Here is a 26,166-nt window from a genome sequence, read left to right as displayed (position 1 = left end):
CACAAAGACACTGACCAGTAATCAGAGGTAAGCACCGTGAGACAGGATGTTGTGTCCCCAAACTGGCAGCAGGGTTTAAGTCTGGCAAACTGAGGGGGTCTGGAGCAATGGAAACTCTCACAAGCTGAGCAAGGGAGTGGGAATTGAGGCTGTCACTGTGGGACATCTGTGTTCCAAGATTCCACCAGAGAAAAGTCTGCCATGTGCTGGAGACACAGACGAGAATGCTCACGGTGGCCCCAGGTGGGCGGTGGTGGGAAGAGAGGAAGAAAAACTGGATTGTCCATTGAATTGGATGTTTGAATGAATGAAAATAGATGATGCTTGGGATGCAAGCAGTGCAGCCTGCAGCGGGGCGGACACACGGACCACGCAGCTGCAACGGGGCGGACACACAGACCACACGCCTGCGGCGGGGCGGACACACGGACCACGCAGCTGCAGCGGGGCGGACACACGGACCACGCAGTTGCAACGGGGTGGACACACAGACCACACGCCTGCAGCGGGGTGGACACACAGACCACGCGCCTGCGGCGGGGCGGACGTGCGGACCACATTGCCACACTGAACCTCTTGGGGCCCGGGAAACAGAAGCCAGTCAGAGAGAACGTAAGTGTCATTACTCCACCTTATTACATTGAAACCCAACAGAGCTGAGCAATACACATGTGGAAAAGTCTATAGAAAAGGAAACCGTGAGCCCAGCATTCAGGGGAGTCAGGTCTGATGGGGAAGAGAAGGGGACATGAAGGGTTCAGTTGACTCTAAGGTTTCAGGTCTTTCTCAGGGTGTAGGTTTCATGGGCATTTGCTGTCGTTATTCCTTATAAGCAACAAGTGTTTTATAAATATTCATTGGTATCTGTCTAATACTTAATTATAAATATGAAACATTAATATTTTTGAATTACAAACCAACAAAAAATATTCCTACTGATTAAGAGAAAGTCATCGAGAGGTGGTTGGGGGATCCTCTGCAGGGTCCTGTGACACGTTCAGTAAACTGGTGTCCACGGCACGTACGTAAACAAACCTGCATTTACTGTCTGCCAAAACAACGCTGCTATTTCCTTTCTTAGCAGAGCGAGGCTTCGGTTGTTTGCGTAGAAACGAGCCCCGTTGCGTTGCTTCTGTCTACGGCGGCACATCTTCAGCCTGGAGGTGAGGGTGTAGAGAGACGCGTTCACTGAGGTGCATGGCTGTCCGGGGGCTCGGGCATCAGCTCGGGCATCAGCTCGGGCATCAGCTCGGGCACGGTGACGCAGACCCCGCCTGGCTGCCTCTCTGCTTTCCTGGAACAGGCGGGTCCCAGCTCCCTTTGCCCAGCGCCCTTGGAGACCAGAGAAGCAGAGAGAGGGCCCATTTCCAGCCAAGGACTGGGAGCACCCACCCTCTTCTGTTTTCCCTCTTAGAATTAAGCTTTAAATGGTTTCTCTGGTCAAAAGTAATTGTCAGGACAGCAGTTATGTTCCAGAGTTATTTTAATTCTTCCTGACAGTTAGAAAAATTTAATATCCAAATATTGTGGCAACCTGTGACTTTCAGATGACTTGACTTGGAATGATTAACATCAAAACGTTTTCCCGTGTTTCGCGTTATTATGGCACATGACAGATTCGTGCCCTAACCGCCGGGCCGGTCGCAAGGGCCAAAGCAAGGGTCCCACTGCCCACCATTGTCCAGGAGTGTTGGCCCCGTTATGCACTGGTTCGCTTTGGCACAAACGACTAAGTTCCGTGTGGCCGTGAGGAAGATGGGGGGCTGATGATCGCTTAGCGGTACGCGAGAACACGTTTGCTTCTGGACTCGGTCTGCAGCCGGCGCTCAGAGATCCCTTCAACAGAGAGTTGGGAGATTCCGGATCCTCACGTGCCTCTTTGGACTGACGCTTTGGTTCCAAAGCTAGAATGGCGGGACCGAAATCGGGCGCTGCCGACAGCGACACAGCGGCAATGCGTGGTCATGGTCATGGTGCGTCACCAGCACCAGGGACTGAACTTGCTTGTTCCTGCCACCCATCACACTTCCGTTCCCTCGGCAGATAGTCCCCGGGGTCCTCCTGCGTGCCTGGTGCGTCCTGGGCACCGGGGCTGTCCTACCACGGCTCCCATCCTAGTGGGGGAGGCAGAAAGAAGGGCTAGGTGGGCAATCCAGGCAATGGTGCTGCTTTATCCTGGGCAGCAACAAACCCACACGAGAGAGGTGAGTCCTGTGGGTATTGGGCCCAGCAACAAACAGCACGTGCAAAGGCCCCGAAACAGACTTGTACCCTCAGAGAGTGTTCAAGGAGAGAAGGAGCCACAGATGCCTAGGGTCAGATCGGGAAAGCCCTGCACCTGTCGCATGGACCCTATGGAGTTGGGACCCCGGGGTCGGGCTTTGCAGAGAGGAGTGACAGAAGACCTGCATCCTCCCGGGACCGCGAGTCTGCTGTGCTGGCAATCAGAGGGACCTAACGTGGGAGGGACCCAAGGCACTGCGCAAACGGAGGCCCACGCCAGGTTTCTAGTATTTAAATGTCTACATCAAGTTAATGAGCCGTTAAAAATTTGATCTTCGTAATTTGAAATACATATATTCATAATACAAAAGTTTGTTTAAAAATGCATAGAGCTATATTTTTTATTTCTGAAAATCAGCCAAATAATAAAAGACAACTGGATAGAATTCTGATCATGCAGTTTGGGTGTTCTCGTGCTGCCCTAGCCGGGTTTGGTGAGTAATAAAGACATGCAATTCTTAATTATTGCATCTTTGTTTATAAATGTCTTTTCTTACCCTTATTTCAGAAAATCACTAATTATATTGTTTAATAAGATTTCATAAAATCTGTGCATTTAGACAGAATGATTCACGTGTAGTTACACACAGCATATAAAATGTGAAGGTGTTTTCATCAAAAATACAAAACACATCAAAACCAAAAATTAAAATTTTGTATACATTTTCAAAAAGGCTATTTTTCTTTAGCAATAATTAAAATGGACAATTAAACTTATAAAATAAATATAATACTATAAATAAAAATACCAATAAAGATGAATGTGTAATTCTGTATTTTGAAAATGTAATCCAGTCGTAGTCATTGTTATAAAAACAAACTCCCAGCTTCAGGGCCCACGTGGCTGCCAGTGGAACGCAGCTGTGTAACGTGACCCGTGCACGCCCGTCTAGACGGACGCACGTACACAGTGATAGCAATAGGAATTGTTCGGTATTGCACATGCTTCTCTTGCCACCGTGTGGAACTACTGTGCTTACCCATGGAAAGTTCCAGAACCACAAACTGAGATGCGTTGAGGGGCATGCGGACGCTCAGCATGGCTGGGAAGTGATGCTGCTTTAGGCAAGAATTCGTTGCTTTCTGGCTCTGGGAGGTTTGACAAGATAATTAATGTGTGTCGTCTTCCACCCGCTGTATCTGTGGCCCAGACCTGCCCAAGCCCGGGCCCTCACCGCACGGGGCAGAGGCCATGGAGGTGGGGCGCCCTCGTGGGGGCTGCGAGCCCAGCACTTCTGCTAGGGGTCCTGCTGTGCCTCTGACCCCTCACAGGGGGGCTGCAGGGTAGAACCCATCTGTGGGGCTGAGCGGAGACCCCGGGGAGGGCCGTGTGGGACGGCAAGAACGAGAGACAGAGCAAGGGCTGCAGGTGCAACCAGCCCAGTGCCCCCACCCCGCCCCAGAGCATCTTGTGTGTGAAGGAAGAAGACCCCCTTCTCAAGGATCGGGCTTGCTACAGAGTGAACTGGACGGGGCGAGGACATTCCCTTGGAGGGATAGGCCTGGCCTCCAGCCTGCTGCTCAGATCCGAACAACACAAAACTCTGAATGAGCCGTGGACATGGATTCGCCCAAAGAGTGCTTTCAAGGACCAGTGTCAGGACCCCGCCTGTTTGCAGGGCCTCATGAGCAGAATGGGCTCTCGAGAAAGCATCCCTTCACGCCCATGAGAAAGTTCGAGGCAGTAAGGCTGGGGCCTGGTGTCCACCGCAGGGCCCTGCAGGGCCTGTGCCCACACCTCCCTCCATGGTCCGTCGTGACATCTGCTCCTGTGGCTGTACCTTCAGACCCCTCTCCTTCCCTCCCACGGTGACCATGACCAGCCTGCCCGTGGCTGCTCCTGGAGGCCATGGCCCACCTTCCCTAACTGACGGGGGTGCCTTCTACCACCTGTCAGCCTCCTCGGGCTCCAGGCCCGTCAGTGCTCGGGCAGCCCTTTGTCCTGGGAAGCCACAGCTCCATCTCTCTGAGAGAGTCTTGGGCTCCTCAGGGTACGGTGAGTACCGTCACCCTGCAGGAGGGTTCTCTCCCCTCGGGAGGCCCCAGATCCAGAGGCTGGGGAGGCTGACGAGTGGCTCCCAGTGCCTCCCCTGCTGGCCCCTCCCCATGGCCTAATGTGGCCCCAGACTGTCGGGGACACGGCACCACCTCCGGGCAGCCACCAGGCACACAGCGCACTAAAGGCTCGGAGAAGGCCAACAGGTGTGTTTGCGTGTGTTTGGCTATATTTAGCTCTGTGTTTCCCAAACCTGTGTAAACAGAGACCTCATTTTTCACCGAGTACCTGTTACCATCCAGGAGAACACAGTGTGGGAGCTGTGACCTGCGGAGACGGGCCCTTCAGCCGGGGCCCTAAGGTGGGAGAGGGGTCATGCCCACGGGCCTCTGTGCTGACTCGGGCTGCTGCTTTGAAAAGGCGTGTGTGGGGAAAGAACGAACTCAGTTAGGCAGGGACATTTCCTATTTCTTCTAACTCCTGCTTGAGAAGATGCTCTGCCCTGAGAAGACTGGGAGCAATGTTATTTCTAGGGCGGGGTCGGGGAGCTCAGCGGGCCTCCTCACCCCGTGACACTTCTCTGCCCCCACCAAGGAAAGGAAGGTGTGGGCAAGGCGGCAGAGTTCCCGGGGGGCAGCCGCGGCACCTGCCGCACAGGGCGGGCCTGCTCCCCTCCCCCCTGGCACGGGCTGCAACCTGGTGCGTTCCGAGCAGGGAGTTGTCCATGAGGAAAGTGCCCAGTGACTGCCCAGCTGTGCTGCTTTCCCGGGGCCTGCCCCCAGGCAAGGGGGGCCAGCAGGTTCACTCCGAGGTCCCCGAGTGACCCGGATGCTTCACCCCCTGTCACAGACGCCCATATGGGTATAAACGTGTGGCCGACCGGATGGGGGTTTGGAGGTGGAAATGCATCTGGGTGCAGATCGGTGCCCCCAGGAACCGTGGCTTCAGCTCTGCCAGCAACCGGGCTCCCCCCACCCACCTCGCCTGCCCCCCGGCCCACTCCCTCTCCGTGGTGTTGCTAATGGCGCTCGGCCATTCGGTTGTCCGGCCCCCATTTAGATCACAGAGGAGACTTCTGCACACCCTTTCAGTTAAAGTGACAGGGCCAAAGAGAGGGGCAAAATTACTGCGCTGTCGCTACGTGCTTAATTACATGGAATTCTGCATAAATTGTCCAGTGCAAGGAATTATTCTGATAAATTAAAATACTAATTAAATAGGCTACTGCAGAATTTTGAGAACATTGTAGGGTTCTGCTTGTCCAGGTAATTTGCATATCCTTCATCTAGTGAATTTAATTTTAAAGGACTTCTTTTTTGTGTTTGGAAACCCTTTCTTCTCCCGTGAAGATAAAAATGGGCTTTGTGCATCGTTCTCGGCGTTATTAAAGCAGCTTCTCCCAGGGTCTCCGCCTCCCGGCCTCCCAGCCAGCTTGGCCCACCAGCTTGGAGTCTGCGCCGGGCCGTAAAAATAACTCGGAGCTGACATTTGACAGAACGCCCGGCAGGAGCAAAGCTTTTCTTTTCCCCTCAAAATGCTTTAGCCAAAGACTGAAGAACATGGCAGGGTCACACGGCGTTCCCAGAAAGTGGCCTCCGCGTCGACAGCGATGTGGGGGCAGCTCGAGGTGCAGGCTGAGGCCGAGGACGTTCATATCGCGATTCCGCCCCGCGGAGGGGATTCTGAAGGGAAATCCACGGGACTGGGGGCACCCCCGGAGCAGATCTTGTGAGACTGTGAACACCCAAGGTAGGGTTGAGAAGGGTGTCCGGGGGACCTGGGGGCTGCCAAGCACGCTGAAGACCACCGGGTCTGCTCTCACGTCAGGCCCATTTGGGCAAATAGAAGCAGAGAAGGGCTGTCTACAGACGCTAGGAAAGGCCGAGTCGCACAAGGTCGCGCGGGGCTCTGCCTCTCCACCATCTTCACTACCAACAACAACAAAACAGAGAGGACATGACCCCAGGACTGAGAAGGGACAGAAGGGCACAAGCCGCAGGCACCACAGCCCCCGGCTGCCGCAGGGGCTTGCAGACGGGGCAGGAAACCCACCATGAAGACTCCTCTGGGAAGAGCCGGAGGTGGGCTTCTGGAATGTGGTGTCGCCACAGGTCTGGAATAAGTTCTCCGGCACCGCACACGGCCTCGGGTTCTCTCCGAAGCGTCATGGCCAACGCTTTTCATCCCCTCTGTGGCAGAGCCCATGGTGGCATCAAGGGGGCCCTGGAGCCAGGACAGCATCCGCAGGACACCCAGCCGCTCATGATCTCCCGTGGAAAACATGAGAAAATGCAGACAGAGGAGCATTCTGGGGTAGATTGACCTCTCCTTGAACGGCTGTAGTCAAGTATAGACTGTGACGGTTAATAGCAATCAGAAAGATGGGTCCACGCCACAGGACACTGTGCCTGGGTCCATCCTAGTCCTGTGTACGCGCACACGTGTGCACGTGCGTCTGTGGAGGGCAGCCTGGAGGCCCGCGTACGGGAGGCCTGGCTGACGTCCTGCATTCTGGGTGAAGAATATGTAGAATGGGAGGAAGGGCTCAATGTCGCTGCGTGAATTACCCCTGGGACAGACGTAATGTCCTGACTGAGGTGACGGCGATGGGCCTCCTGCCTGTCTGGGCCCTCTCGAGTGCACAGCCAGCGAGGCACGCTCGAGGGCTTTCCCAGGGAGCCCCCCACTGACCGTGATCCCGCTGGGCCGACGCCGGCTGGGCCACGTCTGGAGTGGCGTGGTCACGTCCGGAGGCCCCTCTCGGTGGACTTGAGCACACGGTCGCTGCATCCCGCCCTCACGGGAGGCCCTCCAATAGCACGTCAGCTCGCCAGGGCTCGCCCACTCACCGCCCGCCCAACACCTGGCATGCTGTCCAGCCGCACACGGAGAGCCCTGGGCAGATGGATGGATGGACAGACGGACTGACGATTTAGAGGACAGATGCTAATTCTCTCTTCAACAGCACTTCAATCTGGCTAATCCTAAAAACTAGCTGGTGATGGGGGATGGAAGGAAATTTTTAGGAAATGTAGATTTCCTGAGGGAAAGCAGCGGAGAGCAGGTGCGTCGTGCGGAAGAGGAGGGGCGTCCGTGTGGCTCGCAGAGCAAGCGGAGCTCAGACCGGGGGTCCACGGAGACAGCTACGCTGGCGCGGAAGCCAGACCTTAACGCAGGTCACCGGCGCGTCCGCTCGTGTCCGGCCTCTGCGGCACACAGAAGCAGCATCAATCAGCACATGATCGCATTGGAGACCAGCGGTTCCTGGTATTTTAGAGCAGTGAGCAAACAGACGGCACTGCCGCAGCTTCCATAAAGCACGTGCTGAGCGGTGCGCACGGCACCCCCACCCTCCCCGCTGCCCGGGGGCGAGCGCTCTGCTGCAGCTTCCGTGAGGGGAGACTGAGGCCGGGTGAGGCCAAGGAACGTGCTGAGGATCACAGCTGGCTGCAGACCCCTTGGTGTCTTCAGCCGAGGTGGAAAGCCCCTGCGGCGTGGCGGGTAGCCACTGGAAGAGGGGTCAGTAGGCGCTCCGGAGCCAGTGTGTGCTCCAGTCTCTGCCCTGGAGAGAAGCTTTCTTGAGAACAGGCTACGTAGGACCTCGAAGCCCGGACTAGGGAAATGTCGTTGGACAGGAAGCGGCATGCTGTCCAGTGTGTGCAGCTCTGTGTGACCTCTGTCTTTCTCAGGGTGGAGACGAGTGGCCCACGGAACCAGCAATGCCAGCCACGGGCACCCGGTGTGCAGAGGCCCCTCTCAGCCAGAGGAGGCAGGCTGGAGGCCGTCACAGGATGGTGGGCCCTCAGTGGCAGCTGTGGCCACGGAACACAGAGAGGGAGGCGTGGTGACCGCCCGGTGCCCGGCACGGGGCTGTCCAGGGGCTCGAGGGGAGCCGTGCCGGGAGCTGGCCTGCCTGTCTCCTGGGGCTCTGGGCGACCCCTGTTCTCTCCTCTGCCTCCCCACCGGCCCACGGGCAGTCTGTGGAGTCTGGGCGGGTCAGTCTGCAGGTGGCACTGGGCACAACTAGTGACTGGCCTTGACCTGGGGGCCGGGCGCCGCCCCCAAAGGCACATGTTGAAACTCTATCCCAGTCTGACCGTGTTTGGACATACGGGGAGAGTAAGGGTCAACTGAAGTCACAAGGGTGGGGTCCTAATGCAGCAGGGTTGGGGTCCGTGTAAGAGGAGGGGGAGTGAGCCCCTCCAGCATGTGCTAGCCGACCCTGTGAGAGGCAGTGGTCTGCAAGCCGGGAAGGGGGTCCTCACCAGACACCCACCCCGCCATCCCCTCCCCTGGCCCTGCAGCCCCCAGTGCATGGGTCCACACCGCCTGAGTCAGACCTGCCCATGGCTCTGGGTGGCGCCACCCACTGGGCTTCCTTGGCTTCCCCATTTCTGAAATGGAGACCACATGATCTAAATCCCAGCTGGTGTTAAGGCTTACCGAGGTTGGTATGCGCCTGGCGGGCAGCAGTCTTACTACGGTTTTGATCACAGACTCGGTTATTTTGGTTCTGACGTACACTTCGGTTTGCTCCGTCCAGGGGGTGCGGCGGCCCCTGCACCCTTCGGAAAACCTTTACTGCACGCAGCGTCATCTGCGTGCCTCGGGTTGTCTGTCTCCGCTGCTGACGGGTGTGCACGGAGTGAACTCCACTTTAAAAGGTCAGGCAGCTTTGAGAGGCTCTGGCGGGTGGAGGCTCCTTTGCGCTGAGCCGGGGCCATCACCGTGCATGAGCGCGAACACGCCCCCCAGAGCCCGAGAAGCGGGTGCTGCTGCCCCGCGGCCTGCGGGCGTCACGGGGCTGGCGCTTCACCGAGTCTCGCAGGGCATTGCTTTGTTTTACGACATAGCAAGGACCGCGAGTACACGGTAACGTGACGCTTTCTAATCACCGGGGTCACTTTGTGCGTACCGAGGCGTCGTCGCATAGCCATCGGCCAGGTCGGCTCGCGCAGACGGCGGACACACGTTTGAGCCCAGCCACGGTCGGGCTTTCCCTGATCCGCTTTCCAACACGCTGCCCGTGGTTTTCCGTCCGTGTTGGTGACACAGCGTTTCGCAAAGAACCCACCAAGCAGCCGATGTCCCTTCCAGGACTTTCTGGAGCTGTTCGGAAGGTGCAGTGGAAAACCATCTGGGAAGAGTGGGAACAGGTAGGCCTCCTCAGACGGGCTCTGACGGCCAGTGTGCGGGCACGCAGCTCGGTGCTGTGTCCGCGCGTGAGGCGGTCGAGGAATCACGACGCATCAGGCCCCAACCTGGGCACGAACAGAGCTCCCCGCCGCGGGGTGGAGCCGGTGTTCTCCGCCCACTGGGGCTCGTTGCCACGTTCCCGGAGATTGTGTGAGCCGGTTGTGAAAAATCACACTTTACACGCTTACATGTAAGTGACGTCGAAAACAAAGGACCCGGTACCCGCCAGTTCACCTCATCGTACTGTTCCCTGCACGCTCGCGCGTCTCCGTCCCTGTCTGCGGGTGGTGGGAGCACCGGAAAACCACAAGGCAGCTGTGCCACGGCGACAGTTCGTGGGCGTGTGGTGGGTCTGCACAGCACGGCTCGAAGACGTGCCGGACGCGGGCGGGGTCCCCGGGAAGGCCTCCCGGCACCTGGGGTCTTGGTGCTTGGAAGGTGACGCTGCTTCCAGCAAACAGACGTTGGCACTGCATCTCTGGTGTGGGGAAGGGCCTGCCCGAGGCCTGGGGCTCAGAGGAGCACCTGGGCCTGGGGGACTGGTCGGCACGGCTGCGTGTGTCCACCGGGGACGCAGGGTAGGGCTTGTCCGCTCTGCAGGACGGTCCGAACTTCACCTGCAGATCGGTGAACGAGCAGGCATCCGGGCAGAGAATGGCCAGCATTCGGCCTCCTGCTCGTGTGGTGGACACAGGCCTGGAGACCTGCCAGCGGCCGCCTGCCTCGTACTGGACGTTTCATTGGGACACAAGCAGGATGGTTTCCTTAAGAAGGGTCCTGGCAGCCTCCTCCCCGCGGGGCAGGTGGAGACCCTTGGCCGCCGGCCCCCGTGTAGCAGTTTGCTGACTCTGGGGTTGCGTCCCCACGTTGCTATGGCGGGGCCACGGGTGTCTGTCACAGCGCAGTGGCCGCAGATGGAGTACTTTTAAATTCGGTTTTCATATGCTTCCTGTTCCTCAGCCTATTTAAGAGCTCATTATTATTCCCCCAAAAGTAGCTTGCCATTCAGCAAAGCGTTTCCTTTGTTCGCAGAAGAACATTAAAATCGATCGCTTTGTACCCTCTCTCGAAGACTGTCCTCCTCCATTCAGGGTTTCCGTTTGGGCCACCGCCTCGCCCTGCCCTCCCGCTGCTCCCGCACCCAGCGTGAGGCTCTGAACCACACGCAGCTGTGTTTGCCTCATTCTTTCCGTGCGGGGATAATTACCTGCATGTAAAAATAATGTGCATTTGTTCAAAGCGAAAAACTTCCTACAAGACAACGAAAGGCCCCCAGGTGGGGCAGGCGGGCTCCAACGGCGTCTCATTTACATCCCTGCGCAGGACAGGATTCCATCACCCAAGATTAACGGGGGCGGATACCGTAAGAGGTGGAAGTAATCAATGTTTTCTTGTTCTCGTTCGGCATTAACCACAATGGCAAGGCACCCCTCGTTCTTAAGGTCTGCGGTAAAACTCCGTTTTTCCTGGTTTTCATTTCCAAAATGACATGGGCTTTATCCGAAAGACTGTTTCTACAGATTTGAAAGTAAGGTCAATTGCTTTGTGACACAACTTCTTCTCGACAAAGTGGGGGCAGGTCGGTTTGTGGTGTTGGCATTAGGATTACTGAGTTTTCATTTACATCTGCTAATTGTTTCCAGAGGTCATTTCTCTTGGTCTGATTTGGAGGGTGATTCATTGTCTGCAAGTCTTCCTCGTAAGTCAGGAGCAAAAGAGGATGAGGACTGTGCTGGAGCTAAACCGTCACGGAATGTGTCTTGTGGGGGCACGGGTGAGGGATGAGAGCAGCCCCCAGCACCGCTGGGGTGCAGACGCACGCTCAGGCTTGCCTTCCGGTGAGCCCTTCTTGTGAGCTCAGGACGCCAGTTAACGGAACGTATTTCCCAATGATAACACACCGAATAACCAGGTATCATTCGAAAATAGGACTCTGCCGTCTGCGAAGAATGTCTGCATTGGGCGTCTCGTGCAGTCTTCACGACGGGTCTCTCAGTTCCCTGGGCTGACGTTTGAGCATGAAGCTGAAGGCACAGGGAAGGCTGGCCCATGCGTCTGCCTCCCTGGGGAGCGGGGCCTCACGCTCGGCTGCACGAGCTCCAGGCTGGCTCACAGCTCGGCGGTTGACTCAGGCCGTCCGCGCAGTGACTTCATGCAATGTTTTTCGGTAGAGAACGCTCAGGGTTTCTTGAGAACAGTGAGCTGTGCACGCTGACCCTGTACTTCCTCACTTTTCCTCACAGTTGACAACAAGGACAAACTGGAAAAAGCGTCTGGACTGAAAATTCTTCACGCTGGAACCGGGCTGGTGAGTAGCGGAGGGGCTGCCCTCCGAGATGTGCGTGGTCGGCGGCTGGGGGACAGGCCCACGGACGGGCCGAGTGACGTCATGCTGACGTAAGGGAAGGCCGGTCGGTCGGTGCCTCCTGTGGCTCGAAGGCGCTCATCCACAGTGCCTGGTTCACGTGGCGTTGGTGTTGGTTGCCTTTGAAGTCCTGGCTCGGCATCTCCTTGATGCGTCAGGAAAACACTGGAATTCAGAGAACACGTGCCTCCTTCTTCAGAGGTCTTGTAGTTGCTCAGTGTGGGCTCGAGCCAGCCAAGGAAGTTCGGCTCTCCTCGGGGGTCCGAGGACGCGATGGGATAGGGCGCCACGCACGTGGGAACGCTCTGTGACGGGACTGTGTCAAGCAGCGGTGGTGCCCTCACATGGCTGTGTTGGTCAGAAAGAGGCACTTGACCAACCGCTCCGTCAGCAATTAAAGCTGATGGCAGTCACCTCGGGGAACCCTGGCCGATGCCTGCGTTCCCCGTGTTGGGGCAGTTTAATGAATTGTAGGCAGGACACGGACGTGCTTCCTCGCAGGAGTGGTATGTGGCCACTCGTAAGGCAGCGTGGACGGAGACCAACTGTGCCATTGAGTCTGAGATTTTCGATTTCACGGCACTCGCGATTACAGATAATTAACTATCACGGGGCAGCTCATTTATAAGTGCTCCTTGCTCCCCGAGAGACGTCCTCCACAGAGCCACTCCAAGATGCGCCACTTTCTTGGGGAATCTCCCGTTCGGCAGCCATGAGCCCTGGCTCTTGAAGTAAGAACGTATTTAATTAGTCGTTCTTCACAAACGGGCTCCTGTGCTTCCCAAGCGGGAGGCAGGTAGGAATAGCCTTGCTGGGAAAACAGCCTGTGCCCTACGCTCGTGTTCCAGGGACACGAAGGCAGAGAGCCGGGGGGAGCGGCAGAAACTCGTCAGCAAAGACTTGACGGGACGGAGACTCCCTGCCACTGGCTAGGGCCGAGAGCGTGAAGCGTGCGTCAGGCCAGGACGTCCCGCTCTCTGCCCCACTGCAGCGGGCGGTGGTCTTGGTAGTGAGCAGGGGCGAGGCTGGAGACGGCTGAGGCCTGGGGAGACGCAGTGGCCAGTGGCAGGAAGGGCCCCGATGGGATGGGGGTTCTGAGTTGTGATGGAAGGTTCTGGATGTGCTGCCCGTCTGGGGGGCAGTGAAGGCGTGAAGCCCCTGCCTTCCTTTCCCATCGCATCCTCGTTGGGTGGGAACCCCTTGTGGTGCCACGTCGTTCCCACGGGAGGTGACCGGGCAGAGTGTCCACACCGCTGCTGGCCAGGAAGCTCTGGCGCCACGAGTCCTCTCTGCACGAGGGTCGGTCCGTGAGCCGCAGGGGAGGCTGGCTGTGCTGCCCTGGGGGGTGTGCTGTGTGGGCTTGGCAGGCTCTGCTCTGGGGCTGGCCCCTGGAGACCCCAGAGCTCCTCTTCCCGAGGAAACATGGCCTCCTGAGGTTTCGGGAAAGAGGGGACACGCGAGGGCTGAGCCCACGGGCTGGCTGCTGTCGAGCACGGCTTTCCCCGGAGCCCGCCACACTGGCTGCCGGACAGCGTGGCCGCAAACACTGTCATCAGTGACACGCGAGCTGTGGCCTCTCGAGAAAGAGCTGCTCGGAACTGGGGTCTGGGAGCCGCGACCTCGTGTCCTCGCTCCTCCCCAGCATCTGGGCCAAACCCTGCTCCTGCGGTCCCTGCCTCCACCTGGCCTGTGCGCCCGTGCCACGGCTCTGCCCTCCGTGGCCTGCCCATCTGTGGGGGCCCGGGGCCTCGCCCTCCTGTCCACGCTCGCTGGCAGCCTCAGCTCCTCTTCCCGAGCCTTGCCTCCCCCAGGCTCCATCCTCCCCACGGGACTCCATGTCCTCGTTGTCACACGAGGTGCTCGCTGTCTCCACCTCGCCGGGTTACCGGGAAGATTGGCGGAGGCGCGGGCCCGGCTCGCGGCCCCTCACAGCCAGCCGTGGCGCCATCCCCGTGTCTGCTCTTCAACGAGCCGCCCCGCCGGGTTCTGGGCCCCCCCTCGGTGGTGCACGGGGTCCTCGCGTGCACACGAGCCCAAGCCCGAGCCCCCGACACCTGGGGCCTGTGTGAGGCGCAGACTTCCCCCCTCATGTCACGTCTTCATTTCTGCATTTGTTTTGGAATCTCGGGTCTTAGTTGTGTGTGGTTTTCGGTGGATGTATTTTCTTTAGGGTTTCTACGTGTATACAGCGAGAGACGCCTACCCTGCTCAGGTTAGCACACCGTTCATTCATCCTAAAGATACACACTGAGTGCCTACTGTGTGCCGGGCAGTTTAAGGACCGGTCTTGGCAGTGAACAGGATAGAAAACCTCCCACCTCATGAAGCTCCCCTTTCCCTGGAAGCTGGGGTCCACGGAGGGATCAGACTCACCGTCTCCTCTCAAGACAGCCTCCCATCACCCCACCGGGTTTTGTCTCAGGTGGGCAAACCATCTCTGTCCGTTCTGCGTGACAAACTTCACGCCACGGTCTAGAGAGCCTCATGCCACCGTCCCCTCGGGCTTCCTCCCCTGCGTCCCAGCTCCTGCCCTCGTACACTGGGGTTCTGAGCCCCGTGCCTCTGGACCTACGAATGCGCTCACCCTCAGGTCGTTGACCTGCAGCGGAATCGCTACCTCTCATCCATTCCCCGTCCGTCCGCAGATACGGAGCAGGGCTGGGTGTTGTCAGGAACGTTGGTGCTTTAGTGCAAATGTGCATCCTCTTCCACGCTCCCCCCATTTCTGGGTGTCTCCCTGGCTTTCCTATCCCCTCCTTGCCAATGGACCACAAACTCACGACCGTAGACCGCAGACGCAGACGGTCACGTCCGTCTATGCTCACTTGCCCTTACTCGTCCGGAGCACTCACTTTAACGTTCTCCTTCCTCCTTGCACAGCAGCCCCGCCGTGTGTGCAGCACACACACCCTCAGTCTGTGATCCTGACGTGTGCTGCGTGGGCAGAGCCCTGCACCCTCCGGCATCTGAACCACCAGCTGGAAGGAGGGTGGGGGTCTCCTTCTTCCCCAGGCGTGAAAGGCACCTGCTCTGCCTTCCTGCTTTCTGTGGTTGTACCAGGGCCTCCTTCTCTGGCTCGTTACATCAGCTACAAATACGCTGGAGGATTTCCCACGCTGTTGAATACAAACCCCTGGACACCAGATAGTCCCTCTGACCCCAGATCCCTTCACAGCAAAACCCTTCACCATTGGTGCATGTTCCCCCCCAGCACCTCACCCCTTGCTCCCGTCAGCCCCGTCAGGACTTGACGAAGCCATCATCAGCGCTGTCTGACTCGTGGTGGCCACAGCCAGCCGCCCCTTTCTCCACTGAGGTTCTTTGTCCTCTTTGCTGTCCCGCCTGCTTTTTGGAGCCCTGGCCCTGTGGAGGGCCCTGCTCTGACCCTCGGGTCTCTGACTGCCCCAGGCACTGTCTTCTCATTCTTCCCTGTACTGCCTCCCAAGGGATCGTCCAGGCCTTGGCTTTGTTCTTATTCGAGGACGGTGACCCCAAATTTAGATCTCCAGACTGACGTGCTCACTGTGCCCCACTCGCCCCTCCATTTCTGCACTTGGGGGTCTGCACAAAGTGGGCAAAGCAGGACGCTCGATTCCCCTGCCAGCACATCTCTGTCCCCAAGCCTCCCTGTCTTAGAAACAGAAATGGCGTTGCTGTGGGTCGTGTCGCACTGTCTACGCACTGGATTGAGCCAACTCATGGAAATCTGAGTTGCACTTGGACTGTTTGTGAAGATGACCATTCAAACTTGGAGGAATCACCCTCTGCTCGTTCTGGGTGTCCGTCCTTCTCACACACGGATGGGGGTCGGCCTTGGCAGGCGGGCTGCTGGTGACTCGGTCGGTGGGGGCAGGGCTGTGGGTCCCGGGTGCGGGTGGGGAGGGCCAGCGAGCCCACCACCACAGCGCTGGCTCCTTCCTTTCCACCCACCTGATCTGTTGCCCTCGGGTCCCCGATTGGAACCTGACCTTGAGACCTCACCCGCTGCGCCCCCGGGGAGCCCCTCTGTTGGCAGCCCTGGGGCTTCATTGCTGTGCCAGGGGTTCGGAGACCAGCATGGCGGTGTTACCGCACTTTGAAGTTGACTGAGGTTGTTCCGGTGGGTTCTCCAGCCCAGGACCCCTGCTTTCCCCTAGACTTCTGTCCAACCCATCCACATTCAGAAGCCGCCCTTGATGGAGGCAGGGGTGCTCGAAGACCGGGAGCTGGTTTTGGAAAGTGAAAATGGGAACAAAGGGGGCAAGTGGGGGTAACTTTAAAAAGCTAACGATGTCTGTTTCTCTGATGTTAACTGCCTCATGCAGTATTCAGCCTGACTCTGACGATTCTGGTTTTTTTGAAATGTATTTGATACGAGCATGTCCGTTACTTCCTGACTCGCGTGCGCCGTGGAGGCTGATCGCTGGAAGCCCGGCGGTCTCGCTCCCTGGCACTTGTGACTCACGCACATCAAAGCCCTTTAAGCCAAATGGAAGTATCTCCAACCAAAGTGTAAAGGGAATGAGCGGCTTACAGTACGCGCACGCGTTCCTAACAGATGGGGGTATTTTGATGTTTCTCAGGATCTACTTTCTTTTTTTTTTTTTTTTTTTTTTTTTAATTTTTTTTTATTATATTGTGTTAATCAACCATACAGTACATCCCCAGATTCCGATGTAAAGTTTGATGCTTCATTAGTTGCGTATAACACCCAGTGCACCATGCAATACGTGCCCTCCTTACTACCCATCACCAGTCTATCCCATTCCCCCACCCCCTCCCCTCTGAAGTCTTCAGTTTGTTTCTCATAGTCCATAGTCTCTCATGTTTCATTCCCCCTTCTGATTACCCCCCTTTTCTTTATCCCTTTCTTCCCCTACCGATCCTCCTAGTTCTTATGTTCCATAGATGAGAGAAATCATATGATAATTGTCTTTCTCTGCTTGACTTATTTCACTTAGCATTATCTCCTCCAGTGCCGTCCATGTTGCAGCAAATGTTGAGAATTCATTCTTTCTGATAGCTGAGTAATATTCCATTGTATATATGGACCACAGCTTCTTAATCCAGTCATCTGTTGAAGGGCATCTCGGAGCCGAGATGCCCTTCAACAGGATCTACTTTCTGACATCTCGAAAATGTCTGCATTTTCTTCAAATTAATGAAGTCCTACCTCTTCCAAAGGAGAATTATAATATTACAAGAAAAACTCAAATATTTAGAAGGAAAATAACGTAGATGATTGTCACCAGGAGGACAGACCCATAGTCAAGCTCCCACAAGCGCATCTGAAATAAGGAGTTACTCTCTGATCTCTTGATGGCTTGGCGAACATACAGCTGCAAGATTACCCCACCTGGCGGGAGCGTAGCGGGCCCGCAAGCCTCTGCCTTGCTCCCAAGGCTTAGAAACCCAGTGAGGGGACACAGGAGGCCACACACTTCGCCACACAGTGGTCACGGTTCAGACCGAGTGCCGCGGCTCAGCCACAGAGCAGCTGCCCTGGGCGGCCATGAGCCCCCCCGTCACCTGGCAGATTCATGGAGAAGAGGGATGGCTATCTGTTCGGATCCTAAAAAAGGAAATCTTTCCATCTCATGTAGGGAGGAGAAAGTTTTCCTCAACCCTCCTACAGTCCCTGGCTGGGTCTGACAGTCAAACCGACAAAGACAGACGAGCAGGAGAAAAGCACACAGATATATTCAGTACAAGGTGCACATGTCATGGGAACATAAGAAAACAAAGACCCAAAGAAACAGACCCCAGTATTTTATGCTGGATTTGATGCAGGGTGGACAGTGGTGGGGAACACGGTAGGTTAAGGAGCGTGCAGGAAGGGCAGTACGTGGGGAGACTGAGGGATTCTGCTCTGTGTTGCTCTGTTTGGGAGATATGGGCTCTCCCTTCCTCTGGGTCCAGGGAGGGCACCTGTCTCATGAGGGTCTTGTGACCTTCCTCAGGAAGAAGTGGTCATCACCGAGACCTTCCTGCTCAGGCATGGTCTCTAACTCCTTTACCTTGAAATATTTCTATGTCCAGGCACCATATTTGGGGGAACCGTGTCCTGAACCCCATCCTCAGTGCAGTGTAATGTTAGGCATGGTTTTCTTTTTTTTTTTAATTATTTTGTTTTATGTTATTTTGAGAGAGAGAGAGAAGGAGCAGGGATGGGGTGGGGAGGAACAGACGGAGAGAGAATCTCAAGCAGACTGTGCTCTGAGTGGGGAGCCCGAGCGGGGAGCAGGGCTCCCTTCACGACCCTGAGAGCATGGCCTGAACTGAAACCAAGTCAGACGCTGAACCGACGGCACCACCCAGACACCCCCGGGTGTGGTTTTCGTGTACGTCTCCCAAGGGACCCGGTGTGTGAGCATCTTTCTTGAGGAAGTGTGGTGAGGGGTGGACCCCGCTCTCTCTGCTTCCCTTGCTTACGTCACTCCTTGGGCTCCTGGGCATGATTTTGTTCAAAGAAAGGATTCCATGGCCAAGACTAGATTGATCCCAAAAGTTCCTTAAAAGTCTGTGAATCGACGGTCATGCTCCCATTGCTGGAGTTTGTGGGCGTTCTCGGCGTGACGGTTGGTACCGTGCGGCATGACGGACGTTTGAGGCCTCGCTGCACCTCTGTTGACAGAGACCACGTCTGGTCGTCCCGGGGGCCTCTGGGAGGCACATGCTCTGGTTGGATCCAGATGACTTGACATGGAGGGACCTTTGCCCACAGTGTGATGAGACCGCCAGGGTGAACCTCCCCAAGTCAGGGGTGGGGGAAGAACTCCACAGACAGTCGGGTGGAGGGAAGCCGTCATGCCGATGATGGCGTGGGGACCTGCCTTCCTCATGCCTGGTACGGGCTCACGGGAGAGCTGATGAGGCTCTGGCGTGCGGGAGCATGGCCATGACTTGGCCGGCGGGTGGCTGTGAACCCCGTGAACGCAGGGCACCGCAGAAGGCCATTCAGCCGCCGTCAGCCCCATGCTGAGTCGGGAGGTCACGGGCGGCGCTCTGACCGGTCCTGGAGCGCCATCAGAAGTGGTGACGGGGGTTGCTTGGGGGCAGTCGTCTGGCTTTGGTGGTAAAGCGCAAATGTGCAAAGGCTCATACACTTACCCTGCAGAAAGCACATGACATCTACACGGCGGGCGCCTACGGCTCAGACAGCGTACCCTCCGCTGGGCAGTCGCGGTCCCAGGGCTTTATCTCCGCGGACCTTTGCAAAAACTCAACGAACGAAATATAAAACCATAGGAAGGTAACTAATCACATCGGAATACTCAAACAGAATTTGATGATTTCTTAAAAACCATTCTGAGGACTCTGCCGCCACCACAGCCACGGCAGCCGCTTGCTGCACAGAGTACGTGCACGCGTGTCGGTCCGTTGTCAGGAGGGGCTGGCGGGATTCCACGCGGTCCTCTCCTTTTCCCGGAGTCTCTTCAGTATGACGCTGGTTCACTTGGAAATCATCCTGGGGTCACCGGGTTGGAGGGGCAGCACAGGGAGGCCGTGTCCGCACTCGCCTCACGCCCCCAGTGCCCGTGCCTTCATCCTGCAGGAGGGAGGTGCGTGTGGCTCAGTGTGTGTGGTCTTTTGTCATTTTACCTTTGATGCCACTTTTTACAATTTTAATTAAGAAAAGACATGTGACCAAAGTGAAGGAGTCCATGCTCGCACTTACGAACACATGAAGAGACAAGAGGAAGCACCGCCTCGAGTGGACGCCCTGGGGCTCCTGACCTGTCGACCCCACAGATTGCTGTAGAGAATGCTGAAAACGGCTCAAGTCGGCACGTTTGCAGACATCTTCCGTGGCACTGGGTCACGCACAGGAAGGGCGTCGTGAGTCATTGAAACTATCCGGGCTGTTTGGATCGAGGCACGTACTTGGAAGTCCATGGGGGAGAGCCCTGGGTGTGTGTGCATGGAGGAGGCCGGGAGGGCAGAGAGCAGGCTCCAACCAGAGGCCGGGGAGCATGACGTGGAGGCGGTGGGCTCTGAGGATGGGTCAGAAGGGCTGGAGCAGCGCACTCCAGTCTGTGCGAGAAAGGACGGTAGTATTTGAGGGAAAGTGGGCTGGGTGGGAGAAGATGGCGCTGTCAGTGTGGATGGGGTCTCTCGGGTAGGCACCATGAGTTGAGTTTGAAATGCTGGTCTTGTGTTTTCGAGTGTCCATGATATTCCTCAGCTGGCGTGGCCTCCTGTGGCTCCCCCGAGGCTCCCCTCCACCAGCCCTTAGGCTGGCATGGAGACACTGACCGTCATGGGCCCTCTGAAAGCCCAGGGCTAACCTTGGAACCTCTCTCCAGAAACCCACACACACCCATACACGCCAATGCAGTCCCAGGGAATGTGTGGCGTCCCTGTCCAGTCCCGTCGGTGAGCCAGAAGCCATGGCTGAAGTCTGCTGGGGCGCTGGGTGGTGCTGGAGAGATCTGGGCCCCCCACCATTGTCCTCGGGTGCGCAGGTCACCTGGGTTGTTCTGATCTGCATTTCTTGGAGAAAATGGAACTTTTTTCCTCCTAGATGCAAAAAGTGCGTTGGTCCTGAGGAAAGCCTGTTTCCTTGTAGACATTCTTAGTTTGTGCTTGAAATGGGAGCTCTGCATGAGATTGCATGAAAATATTGGCAGGGCCTGCCCAAATCTGCTCCGTACTCAGCGGAGCGGCCCCCAGATGAGCTGTTCTGTTTCACTGGACAGGCCACTGGAATTTACGTGGCTCCCCGACACAGAGTCCTCACTGCCGTTCCTCATACTGTGTTCTTTCTTAAAAGTGAAGAAAATCACACAGAAGTGTGTTCGATATAATTAATGGCACTTGACATATCAACAACTACGAGTTTATTATGAAACAACGTCTTTTTCTCCTGAAATGCTATATGAAGTACCATGTCGCATGGGCCATGAATGTCTTCCCAATACTTTTTGTGATTTAAGGCAGGAGAGGCGCCATGCGATGCGGCAGTTGCCATAGTGACAGATTCAATTTTTATTCAATATCAGAGTAAATAGTCACGTAAAATGAAATAAGAAGTGTCTGCCTGTGGCAGCGGCAGCCCTGCGCCTCCGCCAGCCGCACCCCTCCCTCGCCCTCTCCTCGCAGCCCTTCACCTCCCCCAGCCGCACCCCCCCACCTTCTCCTTACGCCATCAGCTGTGTTTTTGTGAAAGTGTGCCTGGCACAGTTCTCCTCACGGGCTGTTGTCTAGGCTGGGATTGGACGGCATCCCCGTCAGAAGTGGGGAGTCCATCTTAATAGACTGTCCCTGTAGCTTCCTCTGTAGAACCGGTCAGTGTGGTCCCAGAAGTTACTTTTCATTTAAAAACTAAACTAGAGAGATACTCCTGAGAGCCCTCAGAAGGTAATATTCTTGAAACCCATTTTAAGGCTCAAAGGGTAAGAATTGGAATTGCTTGAAAGAGAGTGAAGAAGACCAGAGGGAACACCCACCAGCCCAACCCTCGTCCGGCTCCTCCCAGCACAGCCGCCCAGCCGCCAGCCATACGCAGCTCAGAGACGGAGAGAGGTCGCGGGCCAGGTGGCCGTCAGGTCCCAGTCCAGGCAGCCCCACTCCCAAGCCCGTGTCTCAGTCCGTAAGTGGTGCCGCACCAGCCCAAATCCCAGAGGCCCTGGGTCCCCTTGTGGGGGCGCTTCACAGCTGGCTTCTGGTCCCCACAGACCGGCGTCCACCTGAGAGCCCCCTGCTCCTGCCTGGTTTCGGTAGAAAGTGGAAGAAGGGCGGTGCATCCGTGTGCTGGGGAGGCTGTGACAGAGCCCCGCAAACCAGTGGCCCAGACCCCAGGAGCAAGTCTCGCAGCTCTGGGGCCAGAAGTCCTGCTAACGGCTTTGGTGGGGTGTCCCCCTGCGGTGCTCAGGGAGGGTCCTCCCCAGGATCCGTCCGTGGCTGATGGACCGTGGGCTCCACCCACACCTGCCGCTCTGCCTGCAGTCTTGTGTTCATGTCCCAATGTCCCCTGTCACAAGGACTCCCCCCATATTGGATGAGGACCTCTAGAACAACCCTGTCTCCAGATAAGGTCCCGCCCTCATGTGCTGGGAGTTAGGACTCCAGCATATCATTTGGGGGAGACACAAGTCAGCCCACGACAACTGGTCATCTCCCCTCCCCACTCCGCTCAAGAGCTTGGGTTCTAGAAAGCTGCTTCCTGGTCAGGGGTCCCGAAGTCGGGAGGGGTGGAGGCACTGTTCAGGGGCCGGCAGACGCTCCCCGTCCCAAGGCTGAGGGGGCACATGGTCCCTCGGCAGCCTGGGAATGAAGTGCGCCCATCCCCCCCGCCCATCTCTCCCCATGGCATCCGTCAGAGCCGAGCGGAGTGATGTGATTTCGTGTCTGTCCCCCTGTAACCGTGCACTGCGGAGTAAAATCCACGAGTGTCTTAATCATGCCCGGCATCCCCAGCACCCGGCACGAGGCCTGACGTACAGCAGAAACTCAATAAACACACGTTGAAGCGAATCGAACCGTGAACCCTGGCTGCAGGGTGGACGCCCTGCCGCTCCCTTCTCCATGGATCATTCAGACCGCCATTCCCAGGCCTTGGAAACTCGGTGGAAAGTATCTGACTCCAGATTGTACTGTGTGCACTTTGTCCGTTGACCCTGAAATTACAGGGGACCCTCTGTAACACCGCGCTTCCCGTCCCACGCGTCCCGGCGTCCTCTCCATGACAACTGATTTGAATACCTCCTCTGAGCTTAATCCATGGGTTGTTTCTTTTTTTTTTAAAGCCTCTTTTCATCCATATGAAATAATTAGTAATCGATATAACACAAAATAAAATCAAATGCTAAATTTAAAACACTAATGTCAAAACAGACGGGCTGTCGATGCCGCAGTTGTCAAGTTAGGCAGGGGTACATGTGACCTGGGGTTTTCTGTGTGTCAGCGTGTGTGCACGTCCCTCCGGCAGTAAGAGAGGGGGTCCATCCTGCTGCCATTCCCTTGAAGCAGGGCTTACATCACAGGGTGCATGCCTCCAGCTGTAAATGCGTGAACCCGCATCTAATGACCATGACTTGCAGATGGGCGATGTGGCCGCTGCTGGATGGGGGAGCTGACAGGTCCTTTGGGACAGCAGGAAGAGCCCCTCCCTCCCTTTCCCTGGGCTCCTGGGCCTAGCATGGCGGCTGTCCACACCAGCCTCCACAGTTCCACTCCAGGCCCCGAAATCCATCACGGGGGCCACACGGTCCTGTGAAGTCTCAGCATCCCAAAGATGGGACCTCATTAATAAGCCTGGCACCCCATGTACCCCAGAGGGGCCACCCCCTCAGTCTGCAGGACTAGACTTCCAACATGCCCTTGTCCTGCACGGGTCCCATAGCGGGCACACAGGTCCTGCTGCCCACTGGTCTCTTGCCTGGATTGTGATCACCACTGACCTCGGTGTCAGGGTCCTGGGGCCCCTGTAACAGAGTGCCACACACTGGGGACTTATTAAGACAGAGGAATTGCTCTCTCCCCGCTCTGGAGGCCAGAAGTCCACAATGCAGGTGCGGGCGGGGCTGCGCTCCCTCTGAAGTCTCCAGGGGAGGGTCCTTTCTGCCTCTACCAGCTCCTGGGATTACCGGCCATCCTTGGAGTCCCTTGGCTCAGGGACCCATCTCTCCAGCCTTGCCTCTGAGCTCCCTTCTCCTCTGTGTGTCTCTTCTTACGAGGACGCCTGTCATGGCGGACTGAGGCCCACCCCACCCGGTAGGACCTCATCTTAACTTGATCATGTCTGAAAGACCTGATTTCTAAATAAGGCTTCATGCACAGGTAGTGAGGGTTGGAAATTGCAGCTACCTTTTTGGGGGACACAAATTCAATCCACAGTGCCCAAAAATCACAGGTGTCCTCCACCCTCTGGACTTGAGGCCCCAGTATTGATTATTGATTGACCTACAACTGAATTGTTCTCCTTTGGGGGAGGGGATACAGTAGTTTGCTCATCTGATTGTATGAACAGAGTTAGCTCTCTGGCCGGATCTGTTTCTCTGTTCATAATCTAGTTTGACACCCCCCCCCCAGACCACACACACACACCCCAGACGCACCCCTGTCTGCCGGTGCTGAAAGATAAATGAGGAGAACCAGTATCCGGATCTGGGGGTGGGGTCCTTGTGGTTCACGCCTGTCCTGCAAACTTCACAGAGGGAAAAATACACGGACATGTCTCCCCTACAGGCGCCTCTGAGAATTCCGTATTTCCAGGTCAGCACAAACAGTAACCCTAACGCTATTTTTATTAGATTAGCTACTTCTTATATTTTTATAATTGGGTGAGGGTTGACAGGTAGAACTTGGCTTCGGTGTCCTACAGGTGTGTCGTTGCCAACCGGACATTCTTCTTCCCCACCACCCCAGAACCCATCCGCGGAGGCGCCACACACAGCCTGCTGTGCACTAACTGTGGGCCAGTAACTGGGGGTGGCGGAGGGAGGGGTGCGTCCTGCTGGTGGACCCCTCAGCTCTGCGGGTGCTGGGCATAGCGTGCATTCTAAGTGTGTGCCAGGGAACCCTCTGGACGGCGGGTGCTCCCAGACCCGCTTGTCTTGGGCAGCAGCACCAAGCTGCTCGGAAGGAGGGGGATGTGGAGGGCCCTGGGCATGGGACACCGGCAAGTCCTCGTCAGTTTGCATGTGCAGAACTTTACCTTTTATTCCTCTGCAAAAAAACACCTGGCTAACAGGCTATTAGGCTTCTGTGTGCACAACCCTTTTTATGGAATTACAGCTCTGTTGTTCTAAATGAGAGCAGAAAACAAAAAGGTAATTCTTAGGAAGTGACTTTCTTCCTTTGACAAGCTCTTGGATGTAATGCTACACTAAAAATACGAACGTCCTTCCTCTGCCGCGTGATCGTGCCGCACCTGCACTCACGGACGGACCTCGAATGTCTGACAGAAACCGGAGGCGTCGCTTCCAGGCTGACCCCGTTAGTTGCTGCACCAGCCTGAGCAATACCACGCTTGGGTGCCTCGCACAACAGACGTTCAGTGTGTCACACCCGGGAGGCCGGAGTCTGAGGTCCAGGCGTGGTCAGGGTTGGTTTGCTTGAGGCATCTCTCCTTCGCCAGGTGGATAGCTGTCCCTCCCTGCGTCCTCACCTGGTCCTCCTCTGAGTGTGTCTGTCCTGGTCTCTGCTCACATGGACGCCAGTCAGATTGGGTCAGTGCCCACCCTCGGACCTCATTCCGACTTAGTCATCTCTGTAACAGCCCCATCTTCAAACACAGTCCCATTCTGAGGTCCTGGGAGTAAGGGGTCAACATATGGATGGGGGCAACAACTCAGCCCGTAACACTGACCCATGGTCAAATCTGTCTTGTTAGCGTCTGATTAAACTTTGGGTTTCTTTTGCATATTAGTTCCAAAAGGTAGCGTTTAGACAAGCTAACGTCTAAGAAATATATATGTGCTATGTTCCTAGACCATGTTGAACAATGGAAGAGTGAAACATTCTACCCAGCCAAGAAAGGAGATAAAAAATAAATAACAGTGTGCATTTTTAGAAACATAATGGGCAAGTTTTGTGCACAAACCCATCAAATCCGTGGTTTGATCTGACATCCAGCCATAGCAATTAAGTAAAAATTACCACATGGTCCAAATAAATTAGGTCTCACCAGTGGTGGTGTTGAGGTGGGAAGACCCAGCCTCCTACACAGCAGGGTGGCTTGGCCGTGTGTGACTAACCCTCCAGGAGTCCTTCCTCCAGCAACACTGGCGGCCAGCACGAGGTGTAGACACACCCCTCTTGTGGGAAGGGGGGCTGAGAAAATTCTTGACATGGAAACAATGTAAATTGTGTTGCAATTTTATTTCTTTGGCAAAGGGTTGTCTGTTTCTTTGTGGCTTATTTACTGTTGGAGCCTTTTCATTTTGGTGTACAGCAGATAGAGTAATGAATTTATTTTAGAAATGTCAGTGATGTTTTATGAAGCTGCCTTCAGCAGTAACATAAAAGGGCCTGATTGTGAAACTGCTAATTTACAGATCTTCTCTAAGTGAATGCAAACAAATTCTGGGCCTCAAAGCCCTGCTAATATACAATGTTCAATTTTTAATTTCCAGTCCATCTTAGATTATTGGGATGAAAAACAATATTTAATCCCTCGTTAACACATGAATAAGCGGAAGCTGTCATTTTCAACCAGACAATAACGGGATTATCTCAAGAACTGTCAGTTTATGTGAAAACATTATGTTGCCCAAATTTTCATAAAAATTAGCAGTGGATAATATTCAAGATCAGAGCCATGGAAAGAGGAAAGTCTGCATTCATGGTAATAAATATTCATATTTGTCTGCTCAGGAGATGAAAATCTAATCAAGGGGCTATT

General features: G+C 55.8%; 1 protein-coding gene across 1 annotated transcript in view; it reads left to right on the top strand.

The window, feature by feature from the left end:
* The window catches only part of PTPRN2 (protein tyrosine phosphatase receptor type N2), a 735,412-nt gene that overhangs the window by 436,092 nt on the left and 273,154 nt on the right, over positions 1-26,166 (top strand). The window contains exon 8 of the mRNA XM_034650176.1: positions 11,719-11,783. Coding sequence (XP_034506067.1) covers positions 11,719-11,783 — 65 coding nt within the window. The remainder of the gene's footprint in view (positions 1-11,718; positions 11,784-26,166) is intronic.

This window comes from Ailuropoda melanoleuca, chromosome 1 (genome assembly GCF_002007445.2).
Source record: "Ailuropoda melanoleuca isolate Jingjing chromosome 1, ASM200744v2, whole genome shotgun sequence".
NCBI lineage: Eukaryota > Metazoa > Chordata > Mammalia > Carnivora > Ursidae > Ailuropoda > Ailuropoda melanoleuca.
The sequence above is the reverse complement of the archived record's forward strand: the minus strand, read 5'-3'. Positions and strand labels throughout refer to the sequence as shown.